The 19,547-nt window shown below is 39.2% G+C and overlaps 1 protein-coding gene and 1 pseudogene across 16 annotated transcripts in view; one reads left to right on the plus strand and one right to left on the minus strand.

The window, feature by feature from the left end:
- Positions 1–19,547, plus strand: part of RBPMS (RNA binding protein, mRNA processing factor) — a 177,488-nt gene that overhangs the window by 47,082 nt on the left and 110,859 nt on the right. For 9 of the 16 annotated variants that reach the window (XR_005794984.1, XR_005794992.1, XR_005794986.1 and 6 more), the window contains exon 1: positions 15,034–15,165. The exons of 5 other annotated variants lie outside the window; for them this stretch is intronic. Coding sequence is in view for 5 of the 11 variants with exons in the window: in XM_040490159.1 (XP_040346093.1) it covers positions 15,040–15,165 (126 nt within the window). In the remaining 6 variants the exon portion in view is untranslated. Of the gene's footprint in view, positions 1–12,770; positions 12,840–14,954; positions 15,166–19,547 lie in introns of those variants that run through there. 2 more of the 16 variants (XR_005794988.1, XM_040490165.1) reach the window with 2 other exon arrangements.
- LOC121039788 (hypoxanthine-guanine phosphoribosyltransferase-like) lies at positions 9,536–10,368 on the minus strand (annotated as a pseudogene).

Here is a 19,547-nt window from a genome sequence, read left to right on the forward strand (position 1 = left end):
CTGAGCCACCCAGGCACCCCACATCCTTGTCCATTTTAATTGCATTTCCCACATCCTCCCCCCTCAACCCTGCGTCTTCCTCGAACACTTCCTGTCTTGTTAACAGTGAGGCTGGGTCTCAGGTCTTCATCTCTTTGCCGGCTTTTGTCTTCCTCCCACCGACACTGCCTTCTGGGAGGAGCCAACCGCAGAGGTGGAAGCCCGATCTGGATCTGGTGCGCAGCCCCACTTCCGGTAGCTTCGCCTCTGCCTGCGCCATGTTGGGAGAAGGTTGCGGGGCGCAGAGAACCCAAATACTTGCAAGGGTTGTATTTAAGATTCGTGAAACCGGAGGAGGGAAAGGTGAGAGGATGGCATTTTGAGTGATATGGGTGACTGAACCCGGACTTTTGGGAAAGGCTATAGAACGATTTGGCGATTAGCCCACCTTGCTGGTGAGATGACTCTTAATCATTAATTTTTTGTACACTATAACCTTTTTTTTTTTAACCATGGTATTGTCTTTGGACACCTTTGTTCATAATGCTAGTAGCAACTCCTCAGTAGGGAGGACAGTTGTGACACTTAATGTTCTGTTGACTCACGACCTGCATCTGGAGGAATGTGCTGGAGGATGTTGGTGGTTTTAAAAATATTATAGTGTGTCCAAAGTTGTTTTTTTACCTTAAAATATATTACTTTTTTTCTGAAGCTTAACGATGGTTTTTTAAAAGATTGAAAAAATAAAAGGATTTCTGCATTAATTTTGTTAATTATGGCTGGAAAACCAAAAATCTCATCTATGTAATGTAGAAGGAAAAGTCTGCATAGGTAATGGTTAAGAATGCAGGCTTTGAACTGGTGGAGTTGCTGTAATACTTAATCATCTTTTTTAACTTGGGTGGGTTCTTTAACCCTCTGTTTCCTCATTTGAAAAATAGCTTCTATCTCACAGGTTTGTGGTAGGGGTGATTGAATTCGTACAGGTCTACACTTCCTTACCTGAAATCCTCAGGACCAGATGTGCTTCAGAATCTTTCAAATTAAAAAAAAATTTTTTTTAATGTTTATTTATTTTCGAGAGAGAGACAGAGTGAGCAGGGGAGGAACAGAGAAAAAGGGAGACACAGAATTGGAAGCAGGCTCCAGGCTCTGAGCTGTCAGCACAGAGCCTGACGTGAGGCTTGAACTCATGAACTGTGAGATCATGACCTGAGCTGAAGTTGGACGTTTAACCAACTGAGCCACCCAGGTGCCTCAGAATCTTTGAGATTTTGAAAGATGACACAGTACGTAACCCAAAGATAATAAGCACAGTGAGGTTAAGGTAGCACTTTAATAATTAAGCACATTATGTCTGTAGTAAAGCAAATAGTTACACTGAGTGGGATAAATTAAGACCATAAGTAAACACTTCAGATTCTGCTTTGCCACCCATTGAGTTTGCACATACAACCTCTCTCTTTTCAACTCAAATTAGACTTTGAGAGCTTTTAGATTTTGGAATTGTGGATTAGGGTTTGTGGATTCACATGTACAAAGCATTTGTAAACACCATGTAAATGTTAGGTGCAAAACTGACGTCTTCCTATACTTTATGACTTTTGCTTTGCCATTATTTATAAGAATGTTAAATAGACGTTAAATCTTTGTAGTTTAAAGTGGACAAGGTAGGAAGCCACGTGTAACCATATGTATTTTTCACATATTACTATCGTATTTGGGTTTCAAGTCTACTCTTATCTTCCCGTTGTAGAAGAACAAGAAAGAGGATGAGGTGGAACATAAAAGTTCTCTGTTCCTCTTAACTCCACTTTGCCTTTCCTACTTCCTCATAGAAGATCTTTAAGTACATCTTCAAAGATTTTAAATAACTTCTGAAATGTTTTGTTGTTGTTGTTGTCACTCGTGGCTTTTGCCTTGACTTGCCTCTCTTAGTTTCACATTAAATTACGCACACAGAGAAAGCCACCCTGTGGATCTTAATCTTTTGATCTGCTTTGCTGCTGATGGATCATTTCTGGGACATCTAGTGGTGTAGAAAACCTTAAGTTTAAAGGAACTTAAGCACTGCTAAGATTTTAGTTTTCTTGTCCAAAGGAAGGAGCCTCCTGAGTTTATGTCTGTGGGGTTAGATATTTTGTGTGAACTCATGGCTGTGTTATGATTGGCCTGAAAATCTGGTACATCTTATCCTATTAAAACCTTTTGAGAATCTATTAAAGCTCTTATAGTAGGAAATAATTTGACCTTTAGATTGTCATCTTCTTTGTCTACCTAATACATGTGTTATCTGGTTGAAGCTTGACCAGAAAGAGAATGTGGAAATGTTTGAAAGAATAACAAGATAACCAGATACTGGAAGCAGAAACTGTATACTCTATAAAAGGACAAATTTAACATTTCAAGGGAAATGTTATATTTATGTCTGAAAGGAATAGACCTTGACAAAAGTAAAGACATAGGTATTTAGATGTTTCAAGAGAATAACTTCTTCTAGATTAGTTTGTTGACCTATTGTCTGAACTATAAATTCTGTTTTTACCTGTAAATCAGTAATCCATATGTTCCTAAAAAGAATTATTTTCTCTAGGAAAGCAGATAATTGAGGTTTTTAGGTTTTTCTTTCTCCCTAACATTTATGATTTATTTTTTTTTTTTAATTTTTTTTTAATGTTTATTTTTGAGAGAGAGAGCGCAAGCAAGCAGGGAAGGGGCAGAAAGAGAGGGAGACACAGAATCCAAAGCAGGCTCCAGGCTCTGAGCTGTCTGCACAGAGCCTGATGTGGGGCTCAAAACTCATGAACTGTGAGATCGTGACCTGAGCCGAAGTTGGACGCTTAACTGACTGAGCCACCCAGTCCCTCCTCTTCCTTCCTTCCTTCCTTCCTTCCTTCCTTCCTTCCTCCCTCCCTCCCTCCCTCCCTTCCTTCCTTCCAACATTTTTATTTACTTATGAGAGACAGAAAACAGATCATGAGCCAGGGAGAGGCAGAGAGAGGGAGATAGAATCTGAAGCAGTATCCAGGCTCTAAGCTGTGAGCACAGAGCCTGATGTGGGGCTTGAACCCACAAACTGAGACCATGACCTGTGCCGAAGTTGGCCGCTTAACTGACTGAGCTGCCCATGCCTCTTCAGTTTCTCTATAAATGTATTTGTGTGAGGATTTTGTTAAAGAGGCAGTGAAATCAGTTGAAACATACCAATATGACACACTAAACATAATTTGGATAGTTCACAATTGCCAAAGACCACCTGCTTGAAGTAAACCTTGTTGTTTTTTTAAATATAAACTAATGTGTTACTGTTTCATATTACAGTAATGTGGTATATTAATTTTAAAGGTGATTTTATATTGTGTTTAGTAACTTCTAGTTTACTTTAACTTTCATTGTGGTTAATTCATGAGGTAGATTAGGTCAGTTACTACATTTTATTTTTAGCAGTCTCCCAATATTTTCAATCTTTTACTCCTTTCACAAGTAAGAAACAAGGCCAGCAATTGATAAGGGGGAGGCATTTTTGTTTCAAACTAGCTACTCAGAAACCAAGGAGGTTAACTAAAAAAATAAGATATTTTAGATTCTTCTGTTTTCTTTTTTTTCTTATGTTTATTTTTGAGAGATAGAGAACATGCAAGCAGGGGAGGGTCAGAGAGAGAGGGAGGCACAGAATGTGAATGAAGCATGCCAGGCTCTGAGCTGTCAGCACAGCCCGATGCGACTCAGGGCTTGAACTCATGGACTGCTAGATCATGACCTGAGCCGAAGTCAGATGCTCAACTGACTGAACCACCCAGGCTCCCCAGTTTCCCCAGCTTTTTCTGTTTTTTATTTAAAGATTTAGCAGAGTTAGGTTAATTTTTCAGTCCTCAGCTTAATAAACATGTTTAAAAAAGGGATGATATTTAGTTGTAGCCTGAGAATAACTTCCTGGGGTATGTATATACACATGCATGCAGTAGGATATTGACTGCAGCAACAAAAAACAAAATGTGGCTTAAACATAATAGACCTTTTTCTCTCACCTGAAAGTCTGGAATAGCGGTTCATGGTAGGTATGTGAGTCTGTATTCAACAGGGACTCTATATTGTTGTTCTGCCATCGTTAACAGGTAGCTTTCATCATATGGTCTAAGATAGCTGCTCCAGTTCCCACCATCATATTGTCTCGACAACAGCAAAGAGGGAGGAAATGCTCCCATTATGTAGGCACAACTTAGAACTTGCAGGCAGCACATCACATCACTGGTCAGACCTTGGCAGTATAATCCTAGTAAGGGAGTTGGAGAAATTGTGTGCCCAGCTAAAATCTGAAATAGGAAGAATAGATATTGGAGAAAACAGGCAGTTCTTACTAAAGTGTATATTATATGCAGTGTTTAGTTAACTGTGTCATTGTTACCAATATTTACCAAAATAAGAAAAGATTCACCCACTCTACAACCATTGGGATCCATAAAGTGCAACTCTTGGATAGCCCAGAAGAATTTCCTTCCAATTGGTCACACATGGAGAGATTTCCTAATTCTTAAGAAATACATGGTGGAAAAAAACAAAAAAAACCCTAAAGGTTAAAAAATAAAAGTCCTGCATCTGACTTTCATCGAGATACTTTTAGAACTTCATTGTGTCAGTATACAAAATTTTACCTGAATGGTGTTTTTAACTTAGCAGTGTATCGTGGACAACTCTGTATCTGCAATATAGGTCTATTTCATTTAAAAAAGAATGTTATATAGCATTTATTTGAGGGAAATTTTAAACATTGCTGTTAATATAAGTGTCACATACTTCATTTGTGATTACATTTTTTTGCCAGATGATGAATTATAGACCGCTCCCTGATATAAACAGGAGATTTCAAAAGCCTCTTAGTTCATTTTGTCCTTTTGCCCAAAAGCCATAGTCTTCTGGTGTTCCTAGACTTTGTGTGAGAACACATACACATGTTGTTAGAAGTAAGTCGGTTCTGCCAAGATAAGGAAACAACTGAAATGGTTTACGATGACAGTGTCCACTGCTGAATTCAGAATGAAACATTTTATTTTTTTTTTAAATTTTTTTTTCAACGTTTATTTATTTTTGGGACAGAGAGAGACAGAGCATGAACGGGGGAGGGGCAGAGAAAGAGGGAGACACAGAATCGGAAACAGGCTCCAGGCTCTGAGCCATCAGCCCAGAGCCCGACGCGGGGCTCGAACTCACGGACCGCGAGATGGTGACCTGGCTGAAGTCGGACGCTTAACCGACTGCGCCACCCAGGCGCCCCAAGAATGAAACATTTAAAAAAAAAAGGATCTATCTTCTGGCTATAGATGACTTTCGCGTAATTCTTTCTGTTAATTAGAACACTAGGACTTAACTAATGTGGTGTAGGTCAGTGAAACAGAAGTTAGTTAACCTGTACCTGTTTTTCGCATACTGTGTTACTGCCGTAGTATTAAGCATGTATGAAGGTCCTGCTTTACACGGCATAACGTACAGCCTAACGTTCTTGGTGGAACACCACAAGATGGTTGCAAAGTGACGTCTTTCCAGGGTTTGGCCCCTGTGCTCTTCCTACCATTGCCATGAGGATCAACTCTCTTACTCTTTTCAGTACTAGTCTTAAAATCAGCTCCCTTTCTATTCCTTCCACCTCTTTACTACGTTGCCTCTCAAGTTCAAGTCAAGGCATCAAGGCACCTTGTCAAGTATAGAATTTGAAATGGAAGCAGCAGTGCTGAAGAAGAGGGGGTGGCTGGTAGAAATTGGTAAGAATTTGGAAAAGTATAGAGAAGAGTGGGTAGAAATAGGTGCAATTCTTGACTTCAGGAGTCAGATTTTGAAAGTTTAAGGTTCGAGTCTTGGCTCTGTCACTTTATAGTTTGTTACAAGTTACTTAAGCTTTCTGAGCCTCAGTTTTCCTCATGTATAAAACTGGGACAGAGAGAAGACCTAGTTTATCTGGTTGAAGTTCAGATTAAATGCATGTAATAAAATGCTTGTAATGTTTGGCAACTATTGTATACAACTCTATATACTCTTCATTTCTTCTCCATGTCTAATCAAAATTTTGTGAGACCATACTCATAAGAATAGGTTTTCTATCCATTGTTTATCTTGTCTATCATCCCTCCTGCGTGTTCTCTGGAGTTGAAGTTAGGCTTAGAAACTGGGGGGTGTGGGGGGGCACCTGGTGGCTTAGTTAAGCATTGGTGAGTTTCATTCTCATTGGTGGAGCTTTGCATCCGGCTCTCCACTGACAGAGGGGGCGCCTGCTTTGGACCCTCTGTCTCCCTCTCTCTCTGCCCCTCCTCCACTTGTGCATGCGTGTTTCTGTCTCTCTCTTGCACACACACGCACGTACACACACACACAAACATTTTTTTAAAATCTCCTCAGAAATTGGGGATATGGCACATTGTATTTATATTCATTCAGCTAGTAATGCTGGAGAAGAATGACAAGTGACTTTTGCCAGGGAGAAATGGTTTCTAGAGCAGTGCTAATTCCACATTATCAGGCTTTTGAATAGTTTACCATTCTGGCATCTATTCCTTAAATTTTTTGAGCCTGATCAAGAATCAAAGAAAAGAAATAAAGAGAAAGGAAAATGCGAAAGACAAACTTTGTAGCATTTTTAAACTTGAGTTTTTAGTTAAAATAGGAAACCTCTAACGTGATATTTTCTGACTTTGTCCTTCCTGTGGGGCTAAGAATATGTTCTGATATCTTGAAGCAACTTGAATAATGTCCCCTTTCTCCCTGTGGCTCTTAGTAGGCCATCAAGTCTGTCCTCTTCACACACCACTCCCTCTCAGGAGACAGAAGCGAGCATTGTTGCCTCCACCCCACATAGGGAGAAACTGGGCCTCAGGGAGGAGCAGAATTATTCAGATGTGACGAGGAGGCCAGATTCTAGGGAGTTTATGCTTCTCTGATAGTCTCTTTAGTACTTTTCCATTGTTTTAGAAAGAACTCCTTCAGGACCAGAGTATACGGTTTTATGGGCAGAATTTGGTTTCAACAGAAAATCATGAAAAATTACAATTTACATTTAGTTACACTCTAAGTCAACTAGGATGTCCTGTTTAGAAGCAGGGCTCCAAACCTTGTTAAAGAACAGTTTATCTTGCTTTTAAACAAATGGAGGTATTACAAGAGACGCAGATGGAAAGCAGGTTGCCACATCAAAATAAATTAAGGCATGGTTTCCTTCTCCCAAATAACTTTCCTCTTAAAACGACGGGTAGGAGAATGGGGTAAAATTACAAAATTTAGATTGTTCTGTCTAGTCACTTTACAATCAGGAAGTATGAGGATTAGTCAGTGTTTTAATATTTGTTTAAAAATACACTGCTTTAAAAGCCCTGGAGGTAGAATATTCAATCCCTTGTATGGTAGTTCCTAAGAAATATTAATTAAACAGTTCAGCATGAAATGAATTTATAGATGGACAACTTTGGGATTAATATTCTCTTCCAGGTATCCTTATTTTAGTCTGGTGGCAACTCTGGATGGTTACAAACTCTGTTTGCTTTTATTCCCTAACACCCAGAACTAGACTTTGAGGAGGAAGGTAGGACAGACACTGTGGGTGGCCACTGCAGGTAGGGGCTAGAGAATGACCAGAACCCCATGCCCACACCTGTGATGTTGGCTGGGAAGTCCCAGGTGGCCAGCGAATGGTAGCTTTTGGTAGTTTCTTTGCACCCAGCTGAGATCTTCAGTCCCAGTTCCTGCCTTGGGATTTGTGGTACTTGGATTATAGAAGTCATCGCATAAAATTCTGCATAATATTTCCAGAACTGCAGTACTATGAAAAAATAACAGGAGTTATAAATGCTGGCTGGCATGGCCTTCTGTAACAACATGGGTAAGTGTAGCTATTAATTGGTCTGTCACTTATGGTTTGATTTGGTTTCTCATTGCCTGAAAGCAGTAAAAATGTTTTCTTAAACTGAGGGAAAACATTTCATTTAAAAATAGAAAAACTTTGGAGTGAAGTTATTTTTCCTTAGCCTTTTATGATACTCCCTGATGAAAGGCAGGTGTATTTCTTTAGCAAAAACCCTACTGCATATATTAAAATGAGTAGAAAACGTCAATAAGTATGGTAACTAGCCAGCATTTTAATATTTGTTTAAAAGTAGAGTGTTTTAAAAGCCCTGGAGGTAGAATAATCACTTGCATGCCAAAAGAAATGTTGGGGTCTTGAACCGGCCCTGGGTGCCTATAACATAGCAGGTTTTTTTCATAACCTGTTCTGTAACAGAAGTAGGCAGGCCACAACACGTTTCACTGGCTTGGGCTCCTGAAGTCTTTAGATTTACACCTGCCGTCCCAGTGCCTTAAGCCTCAGGAGATTTCTTTTTCATACTTTCCTAACCTTCTATCTGATAAACTTCACTTATAAAATGATGTAGATCAGGTATTCTGCCACTGACACAGGGTCTGTACTCCTGGGGTTTTATTGATTAGGCAAGATGGAAATGTCTTTCATTATTTAGTGGGTGTTTTTGGTATAGGTTGTGTGAAGGTTGTCTGTCAAGCAAAGCAAGAATGCCTTGTGCAGGAACTAAGTTAAGATTCTGATAGATGTAGATTATTATCTCCCCCTCCCCCCAAACAGTTTTCTCTTTGGAAATAGTTCCCATTATTTCAGGCTCTCTAGAGGTGTGAATGAGGCTAGTGTCTTTTCTCAGGGAAAACTGCCATTTTACAAGAGTGTCCCAACAAGAAACAGTCTGTTGGTGATGGATGTATATGATGAGAATGAAGAACAAGTGAGAGACTGGGGATTTCTGTGGCTTTTGGGGTCTAATTTTATTTCTGGAGATATTTAGCCCACTTGTTTTTAAATTGTTTAATATTTATTTTTATTTTGAGGGGGGGCGGGGAGAGAGAGAGAGAGAGAGAGAGAATGAGAGAGAATGAATATGAATCCCAAGCAAGCTCTGCGCCATCAGCATAGAGCCTGACCCAGGGCTCAATCATGACCTGAGTTGAAATCAAGAGTCAGTTAACCAACTGAGCCACCCAGGTGCCCCTATTATTTTAATTTTTAAAAGTTCATTTATTTATTTATTTATTTTTTAAAGAGACAGCCTTTATTGTAAGGAGTTTTACACTGAACAATTCAAAATGTGGTAAAGTTTTCTGGAATTTGCTGATTTGTATTTAAAAGAACTGTTGACAAAGATTCACCAGAAATCATCTGAACAAGTGAGAAAATACAGTTGATACTATTGAAACAGTAAAATAATTCCAGGACGTATGGCTTATCCAGCACAACGATACCTTAGATGCTGTCACTGATAGGAAAACTGTTTCTTCCTCTTCTAAATACACAGTAGTATAATTACCAATATTCAGTCACTTCTGTTCTTCCCTGAATGTATAAAAATTAAAATACCAATTAAAAAACTAATATATTTTCTCTTTAAATGTTTCTTACAGATACAATTTCATTATTTCCATTCAATAGTGGTGTGGTTTAAGAGATTTTTTATTCACAAGTCAAACAGTCCACTCAAAGGGAACTGACAGTCTATATGCTCATAGTGCAAATAAAGGCTTCAGAATGCAGCAACTGACATTTCTAAAATACAAAACAGATAAAATCCTTAGGAGATACATGCAAAAAGCTCTACTGGGCAGCTGGCCACAGAACTAGAACATGGGACTGGTGATTCCAAGGGGACTCCAGGTGCTTCCAAACTCAACTTGAAATCTCATCTTGGGCTTTGTATTTTGCTTTTCCAGTTTCACTAATGATACAAATGTGATTCAAGTCCCTGAAGTATTCATTGTAGTCAAGAGCATATCCTACGACAAGCTTGTCTGGGATTTCAAATCCAACAATGTCTGGTTTATAGCCAACACTTTTCGAGGTGTCCTCTTCACCAGCAAGCTTGCAACCTTGACCATCTTTGGATTATGCTGCTTGACCATGGAGAGCAAGGAAGGTTTGCATTGTTTTGCCAGTATCAATTATATCCTCAACAATCAAGACATTCTTTCCAGTTAACGTTGAGAGATCATCTCCACCAATTACTTTTATGTCCCCTGTTGACCGGTCATTATAGGAGCTCTTCAGTCTGATGAAATCTACAGTCATAGGAATGGATCCATCATTATTTCTGTTCCGTGCTTTGATATAATCCAGCAGGTCAGCAAAGAATTTAAAGCCCCCCCCTTGAGCACACAGAGGGCTACGATGTGATGGCCACCCATCTCCTTCAACATGTCTTGGGCAAGACGCTCAGTCCTGTCCATAACTAGTCCATGAGAAATAAACACCTTTCCCAAACCCTCAGCGTAATGATGAGGTATACAAAATAAATCTAGGTCATAACCTGGTTCATCATCACTAATCACGACGCTGGGGCTGTGGGTTGCCATAACAGAGCCAATGGGCACACGTGCTGAGGGCAGCCAGAGGAGGAGCAAAAAGTTCATCTTTTGAGAGAGAACTCGTGCATAGGGGAGGGGCAAAGAGAGAGCTCTGCAGGCTTTACACTATCAGCAAGGAGACTGATGCGGGGCTCAAACTCGTGAAACCTGAGATCATGACCTGAACCTAAACCAAGAGTTGTACGGTTAACCGGCTAACCCACCCTGGTGCCCCACACCCTTTTGTTTTTAAAAGTCAAATTGTTAGTTAATACTACAAATCTCTTCCTGTCTTCTGGGGACTGCAGAATGGTTTGCTGGGTGCAGTGTTGATTTGGGAATGGTCATTAATCTGGAACCACTATAGAGTTGTTCCGTGTTTCTTTTTCATCATTGTTTTAGTTATAGTATTTCTAACTTTCTCAGATGTTACATCTCTGCTCAGCAACTTTCAGGAATGAAGCAGTGGTCAAAGGTTATTAGTACTAGCATATAGAACTTATAATTCCTTCTCAGTGCTTTTTCCTTCATATCACTCTACCTTACTCTTTTTAATTTTAATTTCAGTATAGTTAACATACAGTGTTACATTAATTTTATTTATTTACTTTATTTATTTTAACGTTTATTCATTATTGAGAGAGCAGAGCATGAGCATGGGAGGGGTAGAGAGAGGAGACACAGAATCTGAAGCAGGCTTCAGGCTCCGAGTTGTCAGCACAGAGCCTGATGTGGGGCTTGAACTCAAAAACCGTGAGATCTGAGCCGAGGTCAGACACAACCGACTGAGCCACCCAGGTGCCCCAAAGTGTTACATTAATTTTAGGTGTACGTTGTAGTGCTCTACCTTCCCCTTTTGTGAGTTGCCTCAACAAGGTTACATTTCTGCTAACTCACTATAGGTTGAACTTAAGAGGAAGGTGATGATTAGAATGTATTGTACAGTCGTCAGTGCTTAGCTATGAAAAGTATGAGTGTTCCACAGAGGCCTGTTACCTCTATTCAGAGGTGGCCAAGAAACTAAGGTCCATCAAGTCCAGCCAACGGGAAAGCAGGACAGAATGACTAATTTATGTTTGATGTGTGGACATGATTGTAACTGGGCATTACCATTGACAGGCATCCAAACCATAGTAAACAAAATACTAGCTATCATGCAGAGAAGAGATAGGGAGTTGCTAGGTTAGAGTACATATTCATCACTGGCATTTTGTCCAGATACTAGATGAACAGGACTGTTGGCATCTAAATTTATTAGCTCTCCCCACCTCTACTCACAAGAATTTTCTGTTTTCTGTTAGTGCATAGAAATGATACGGTTTTTTCATTTCCTTCTGTATAGTTCCTGTAATTCTGTCATCTTTGACTTCTGTGACGATGCTGGGTAAAGATGCCAAATGGTTTTTGTACCTCCTATTTCTGCCAGTCAACAGGATGTTTATAGTATTTACTGTGGGGCATACACCAAGACAAATAGCTTTTAGCATCAAACCATCATTTGTTATATCAGACTGCATGACGTTGGCTCCTGGCATTTGTTTGTATCATATGAGGGATACTTAGCTTTTTATATAGAAATTGTCCTTTTCATACTTAATAGTTATTGTTCGTTAATTAAAACTTTAAAATCTCTTCCTCTCCGAAATGTCAGTGTCTTACAACTTTTAGGGAAAATTATGAGTACTGTTCTTAACAAGTATCTCATACTGTCTTCTAATCTTTGTGACTTTTCTAGTAGTATTTCTCAGTGTGGGTTCTATGCACTGCCTATAGCAGTATACTCTAAAGCCCTTGCTAAGATTGCAGCCTCCAAGGTCTTGTTCTTTCTTAATCAGAATATCCAGGAATGAAGACCAAGGATCTTCATTTTAAGTAATCGTGTTGTTCCTGTCATCCTTAGGCACATTTAAGTTTGGGTGATCCTTCCCGTAGAAATTTTCTAGCGTGGTCTGTGGACCTGGCAGCGAGCTAGAAATGTAGAATCTCAGGCCCCACTCTAGATCTGCTGAATCAGTCTACATTTTAACAAATTTCTGTGTGACAAATTTGAATACTGACTTACCACTTCTTACAAGTAGTAAATTCTCATTAATCACTCCTTGCCTATTGGCTCGTTGATCTGCTTCTCAGATAGGTACTTAAAACACCCGCAAACTTTTAACATCTCAAATTTAGGGAGTGTCTCAGGAGAATTACTCTCAATATTTTCAATAAAGGATCATAGTAAAACTTCATTGTGTCACTAGTTTAAGCACAGCTTGAGTGATTTCCTCCTAAATAAATGCAGGAGTACCTCATAAAATATAATTGCAAATCTGTTTCTCAGACAAAAGGGTCTGATTCTTCTCTGCCTGTGTGAAATTCACTCTGGGTCTGGCTCAAAGACCTCTGCTCCAAGATCAAGCAATGCCTTCGCAACAGGCCCTATGGCATTTGGCAGTGAGAAGCTTTCAGGGGCCACAACCTCATCTCAGTTGGGAGTAAGTACAATTGAATGTCGTTTGTATGTTCTTTTAAAACTAGAAAACCTTCCTGTGGATTTGGTGATGTGTTATATTATGTTTCCCAAATATGTCTGATCAGGAAAATCATCTGTTGCTTGTTAAAAATTCAGGCTCCTAAGCCTGAATCAGAATTTCAGGAGGTAAGATCTATTTTCTGACCAACAGTCTGGGCTTTCTTGCGATCAGGCATATGTAAGAAACACTGAATTATGTGACCTATTCTCCGGAAGATTAGCTTTCTGATTATATTTTTTGGAGCTCTTAATAGCCTCCCTTTTGGTTTTCTTGAACATACAGTGCCCTGAGAGCATGAGAGAAGCAGTTCAGGATTCTGAGTTTAGTATTACTGAAAATCGGAAATGGGGATAACTAAGTACTGTAAAATAGTGTCTGTCAGGGATTTAACAGTACTTGATTAGTTCTTTCATGCTTTCTATATTCCTTTGAAAATGCCTTAAAGATGGTCAGTAGTATGTCCATTCTACCTGTGGAGAGAGGAGAGATAGATCTAACTAAGGTGGTGAAGTAACAAGCATCTAGGAGTGTTTGAGGAGTGTGTGCTTGGCAAGCATCTGTGGAGGGAAAGGGGTGGGGTTAAACTTGGCATTTGCCATCTCGTATCGAAGAACCTCACGTTTAAAACTTGAATGTGCTTTAACCTCAGAGGTGAAACTTCTAAATAATTACTATTTAGAGAAATGGTGCTCCCTTTTCCTTGTAGTTAAACACTTCATGGGCCATCTTTTCTGAACTTCGCAGAAGAAACCTGGTTTTTAATTTTTTTTTGTTTGTTTTGAGAGTGACAGAGACAGCGTGAGTGGGGGGGAGGGGCAGAGAGAAAGGGAGAGATCGAGAATCCCAAGCAGCATGGAGCTCGATGCAGGGATCGAACTCACGAAACTGTGAGATCATGACCTGAGCTGAAACCAAGAATCAGATGCTTAACTGACTGATCCACCCAGGGATCCCAGAAACCTGGTTTTTAGAAAGAAACAAAATTGACCTCTAATTTAGGATTAGAGTCCTCCTTTTATCTTGAACATTAAGACAAAAAGGTAATACGTAAGAAACAGTCTTAGAAACCACTGAATCTGTTATTTGTGTAAAACCATGATTAAATTAAGTAACGTTAGCTAGTTTGGGATCTCAAATTCTTATATTTTATAAATCCTTTTATGGTTTAAAATTTGTTTTTTAATTTTTTTTAATGTTTATTTATTTTTGACAGAAAGACAGAGCATGATCAGGGGAGGAGCAGAGAGAGAGAGAGAGGGAGACACAGAATCCAAAGCAGGCTGTAGGCTCTGAGCTCTCAGCACAGAGCCTGACGCGGGGCTCAAACTCACAGACCGCAAGATCATGACCTGAGCTTAATTCAGACGCTCAACTGACTGAGCCACCCAGGCGCCCCTCTTTTTTTTTTTTTTTTTTAATGTTTTTATTAAAAAAATAAAATGTTTTTATTAAAAAAAGACAGAGCATGAGCCAGGGGAGGGATAGAGAGAGAGGGAGACAGAATCTGAAGCAGGCTCCAGACTCTGAGCTGTCAGCACAGAGCCCGACGCGGGGCTCCAACTCACGGACTGTGAGATCGTGACCTGAGCTGAAGTTGGATGCTTAACCAGCTGAGCCACCCAGTTGCCCCTGGTTTTAAGTTCTTAATTGTTTTTTGTTTTTTTTTTTTACGTTTATTTATTTTTGAGACAGAGAGAGACAGAGCATGAACGGGGGAGGGTCAGAGAGAGAGGGAGACACAGAATCTGAAACAGGCTCCAGGCTCTGAGTTGTCAGCACAGAGCCTGACGCGGGGCTCGAACTCACTACCCCAGATCATTACCTGAGCCGAAGTCCCACACTTAACCAACTGAGCCACCCAGGCGCCCCTTAATTGTTTTTAATGGATAGATAAAAAGGGAGCCTTTTCCTCTTAGAATTAAAACCTGACCTTTCTATGCAATAATTTAAATACTACCCAATTAGGACTTTCTCCAGGATGAGTGTATCATTCTTAAATGTCAGATGCAGGAGGAAACTTAGATCCCTAATCTAAGGAGATTTAGATCCCTAATTCAAGATTATAGTGATAGGTGAATAAGATACGGTATCTGCTCTCAAGGAATTTATGGTTTAATTGGGAAGGACTTAACTAAAGCCCGTGAAGCAGTTTGGGAACAGAATGAGACACATGACTGTGGTACAGCAGTGCAACAGGAGTTCAAAGAAGGAAGGAGAGAATTGGAGCACTTGCAAGAAACCTTCGTTGGCAAAAGAGAAGACTCGATTTGGGCTTCTAAGTCCAGAAGTAAGCTTTCTACACAAGTGAAGAATAAGTATGAAAGAAAAGGCTCTTAGCCTAGAATTAAGGAAGGTGTGGTGTTAAGATTGACCCATTAGAGCCCAGGGAAGAAAAGTGGCAGAAGAGAAGGGAATCATATTTATGGAATGTTTCTGTGGTGAGAGGAAACCGATTTTGTTAGTAGTGCTGATTGTGAAGTCAGAAAAACAATAGTTCTGTTATAGTCTTTTCTAAAATCTCTGTGTGTGTGTGTATGTATATACATTTATTCTGTTTTTTAGAAATTTTTGAGCCATAAGGTGACTGCAGATAAAACCTAAAATTTTTGATGAACGGTATACTTTCCACCGCAGATTAAGACATGTGGAAGAAAATAAATGATGCTTGTGCTAGCCTTAGAGGGTCATCTAAAGGTTGTGGGCCAGTTGTCCAAGCACCGCTTACAGCTGGATGGTGTCAGAGGGAGGAGGGTATGAGGTTAGGGTTCCATAGTCCTCTTGCCTGGGCTCATAGTACCTGTGATACAATTTCAGGTAACAAAAAAAAAAAAAAAAAAGTATCATATGTGGCATTAACCATACTAAAAAGATTTTTTTTTTAAGTCATGGGTATATTGTAGTTTGGTATATACATACATTGTCTTAGATTTCTGGTGAGGTTTTATATTCTGTTGTATTCAGAACATAGGGAAATTCTTCCATGAGGCGCCAAATAAATTACACTTTGATAAATCGCTTAGGAGAATAGCCATTTGGAAGAACAATGGAGAAGTTTTGGCAAAACAGCATATCTGGGATGTTGGTTGTATCTTTATTTGGTCATATTAGAGCACAGACTCTCTGGAACTGTGATAACTGTTTTAGATGTGCATATCTGAGTCTGTATTCTGGCTAGAGCTGGGCTGGCACAACCAGGTTCTAGGAAGATCACCGACAGGTTGAGTCATGTCCACTCTGAACAATCCTTCACATGCCCCAGGTTCTCTGACAATCTTGAGAATTTTTCCTCAGTTGGAAAGGAACAGTTTTGGAAACTGCCTTAGCTGTTTGAAATTCACAAAATGGAAAATAATGAGCTGGCTTCTGTAAAATGCACTGGTTTGTGCTCTTTACAAGTACTTTATGTCACAGGTGCATACCATGTTAAACTTGGAAAGGAATTCCAGGTTCCTGAAAGGGAGTGAAAGTGGTAGAGGTAGTGTGAATAACAGCATTTCACTCTGGAAATCCACTATTAATAATGAAATATTTGTCTTCGATGATACGCAGTTTGCGCAGTGGTCATGTTATTTATTTATTTACTTATTTAATGTTTATTTTTGAGAGAGATAGAATGCAACCAGGGGAGGGGCAGAGAGAGAGAGAGAGAGAGAGAGAGAGAATCTGAAACAGGCTCCAGACTCCAAGCTGTCAGCACAGAGCCTGATGGGGGGCTTGAACTCATGAGCTATGAGATAGATCATGACCTGAACTGAAGTTGGATTCTTAACCGACTGAGCCACCCAGCTGCCCCATGGTTTTTATTTAATAGCTACTAATACTGTTTATTATGGGTAACTTTTCAGAGTCTCTTCAGCTGGCTAAATGAAGTCCTCTAAGTTTTTGGATTTGAATAATTTCATTCTTTAGTGTTTACTCTACCCCATCAGCAAGAAGTGTTAACTAGATAGCAGTGGAAGGACTCTGTTTACTTATTTAACAAAGGCTTGTATAATGTGTCAGGTATTTTTCTAAATGCTTTACAAATAAATAGTCACTTATTTAAACCTCTTAGCAACCTTATGAGGTAAGTTTTATTATATCTCCCATTTTATAGATGAGGAAACTGAGGCTCTGTTTAGTTTGTAAGTTGTCTAAGATTATTCAGATAATAGACATTGGAGCTGGGATTCAAATCCAGGCAATCTGGCTCTGGAGTTTGTGTGCTTAAAATACTGTGCTCTGTTAGCGCACATAGATTTAATCATGACCATTAGGTCAGTGTTTGTGATAACTGCACATCAGTAGCTCTTTAGCCCATTTATCTTGCTTTGTGCTGACAGCTCTGCTGAATTCTTGAAATGTGTGGTTTACGATGTCACTATGTTTTATTACATGAATCATAAATAAAAAATACAATTTAAATATACATAAATATCTAGTGAAATGTGTATATTTCAATGGCTTGATTGAAAAGTTCTCAGTGGCAAGAACTAGGTCTTCTTGACTGATGTCCTTTGATTCTGGTAATGCCTTTACCAAAAACCCATCCTTTCACTGTGCCTGTGGAGTCGGAATGGAACCTGGAGATGGACTGTTCTACACCTTCACTTTCTCAGTAAGGAAGGGGAGGCCCAGAGAGGTCAGTGTCCAAGCCCTCAACAGCTAGTTTTGAAGCAGAGATGGGAATTAAACCACCAAGTTCAATTTAGTGGTATTTTCCTTCCATTACAGTAATTGAAAAGTTTGTGCTGTGGGAGTTCAGATTACATATCTAACATTTTTAAATAGTTTAGATCCATCTGTAAAGCATGTATTACTTTTGTTAATATAGGTTATTTCTCAGCTCCTCAAACCTCACTCATCATTTCTTTGTTTCTGACATTTGTTAGGTCTTTCATTGTGCCTGACCAACACATACAGTTCTACTTAAAAATCCTGCCGAGTTTTCAGACGCCTGCATCTATTTACATAATTATACATATGCATAAGTAATATATTAACTTAATACTGACTTGATTCAAATGACCACATAAATGGTTTACAGACAGGCGGTTATCAAATTGAACAAATAGCGTCTCGCTGGAAAGGTAGTTCCTGTAGTAGGCTGTGGAATTATTAGTTGTGGCCTAAATACATTGAAGGTATTCTGGATTTGGAAATTCCTGTGATTGGAAAAGCTATGATAATCTAAATTTAAAAGTGGAAGCTTACTCTTACTGGAAGAACACATTATAAGCACTGCGCTTTGCAGTGTTTGAAGAAAGTAACTAGTTTATGAATTACAGGAAGTAGCCAACTTAAAGTAGGTTGTATTCCAAATATTCGTCTTTTAGTCATGTGGTGTTTTAAATGCAACACCTACTTTAAGAGTGGCATTTTTTTATATACATATTCTAAATATGTACATTTAGAATATATATATAGTCTTGCCACTTAAAAAATCAATGAAGAAAAGACCAGTCTTCTGATAGAGCTTGGAAATGCAAAGGAATTTATAACTATAGTTTCACATCCTAGTTTTACCAGCTGATATAAATGTCTTGATTAATGTTTATGTACTTATTTGTCAGGTTTGTCAGGCTTTTTTTTTTTTTAAATGTTTATTTTTGAGAGCGAGTGCAGGCGGGGACGGGGCAGAGAGAGAGGGACAGAGGATTTGAAGCAGGCTCAGCACTGAGAGCAGTGAGCCAGATATGGGGCTCAAACTCCTGAACTGTGAGATCATGACCTGAACCAAAGTCGGACACTCAACAGACTAGGCCACCCAGGTGCCCCGTTTGTGTTAGTTTTTTTAAGTATATAGTGTAAACTTTTAGATGATTGAAAGTTCATATACTATAAGAAGTAATACAGAGAGATCCTGTGTGCCTTTTCCCTAATGATAACATCTTGTAAAACATCTTGTAGCACAATATCCCAATCAGGAAATTCACATTGATAGAATCCACTCATTTTCTTAAGATTTCCCCAGTTTTGTGTGTGTGGTGTCCTATGTAATTTTATCACATGTGCAAGTGTGTGTATCCACCACCACCGTATTTAAGATTATATAGATTAGCCCCGTTACCACAGGGAATCCTTGTCATTGCCTTCATAAAACTGTGTGTCCCCCTCCACCTCTTAATCCTCCTTTGTCCTTAACTCTTGCAAACTCATTTGCTTTTCATCTCTGTAATTTCATCATTTCAAGAATGTCCTACAAAAAGAATCAGGCAGTATGTAACCTTTAGGAATTGTTTTACTTTTTACTCAGCATAATTCCCTTGACATTTATCTATTTTTTTCGTATTAATAGTTTATTGCTTTTTATTGCTGAGTGATATTCCATGGCAGAGGTATACCCGTTTGTTTAACCATTCACCCTTCAAAGGAGATCTGGCTTATTTGTTTGGTAATTATGAATCAAAGGTTTCCGAATATTTGTGTACGGGTTTTTGTGTGAACATAAATCTTCATTTCTCTCGGATAAAAAGACTCAAGAGTGCAATTGCTAGGTTGTATAGTAATTGCTTTTTTTTTTTTTTTTTTTTTTTTTGTAAGTTTATTTCTGAGAGAGAGTGTGCAAGTGCACTTGCAGGGGAGGAGCAGAGAGAGAGAGAGAGAATATCCCAAGGAGGCTCTCTGCTGACAGCATAGAGCCCAGCTTGGGGCTTGAACTCAAAAACTGTGAGATCATGACCTAGCTGA

Source organism: Herpailurus yagouaroundi, unplaced genomic scaffold (assembly GCF_014898765.1).
Source record: "Herpailurus yagouaroundi ecotype Mexico unplaced genomic scaffold, PumYag 181, whole genome shotgun sequence".
In the NCBI taxonomy this organism is placed as follows: Eukaryota; Metazoa; Chordata; class Mammalia; order Carnivora; family Felidae; genus Herpailurus; species Herpailurus yagouaroundi.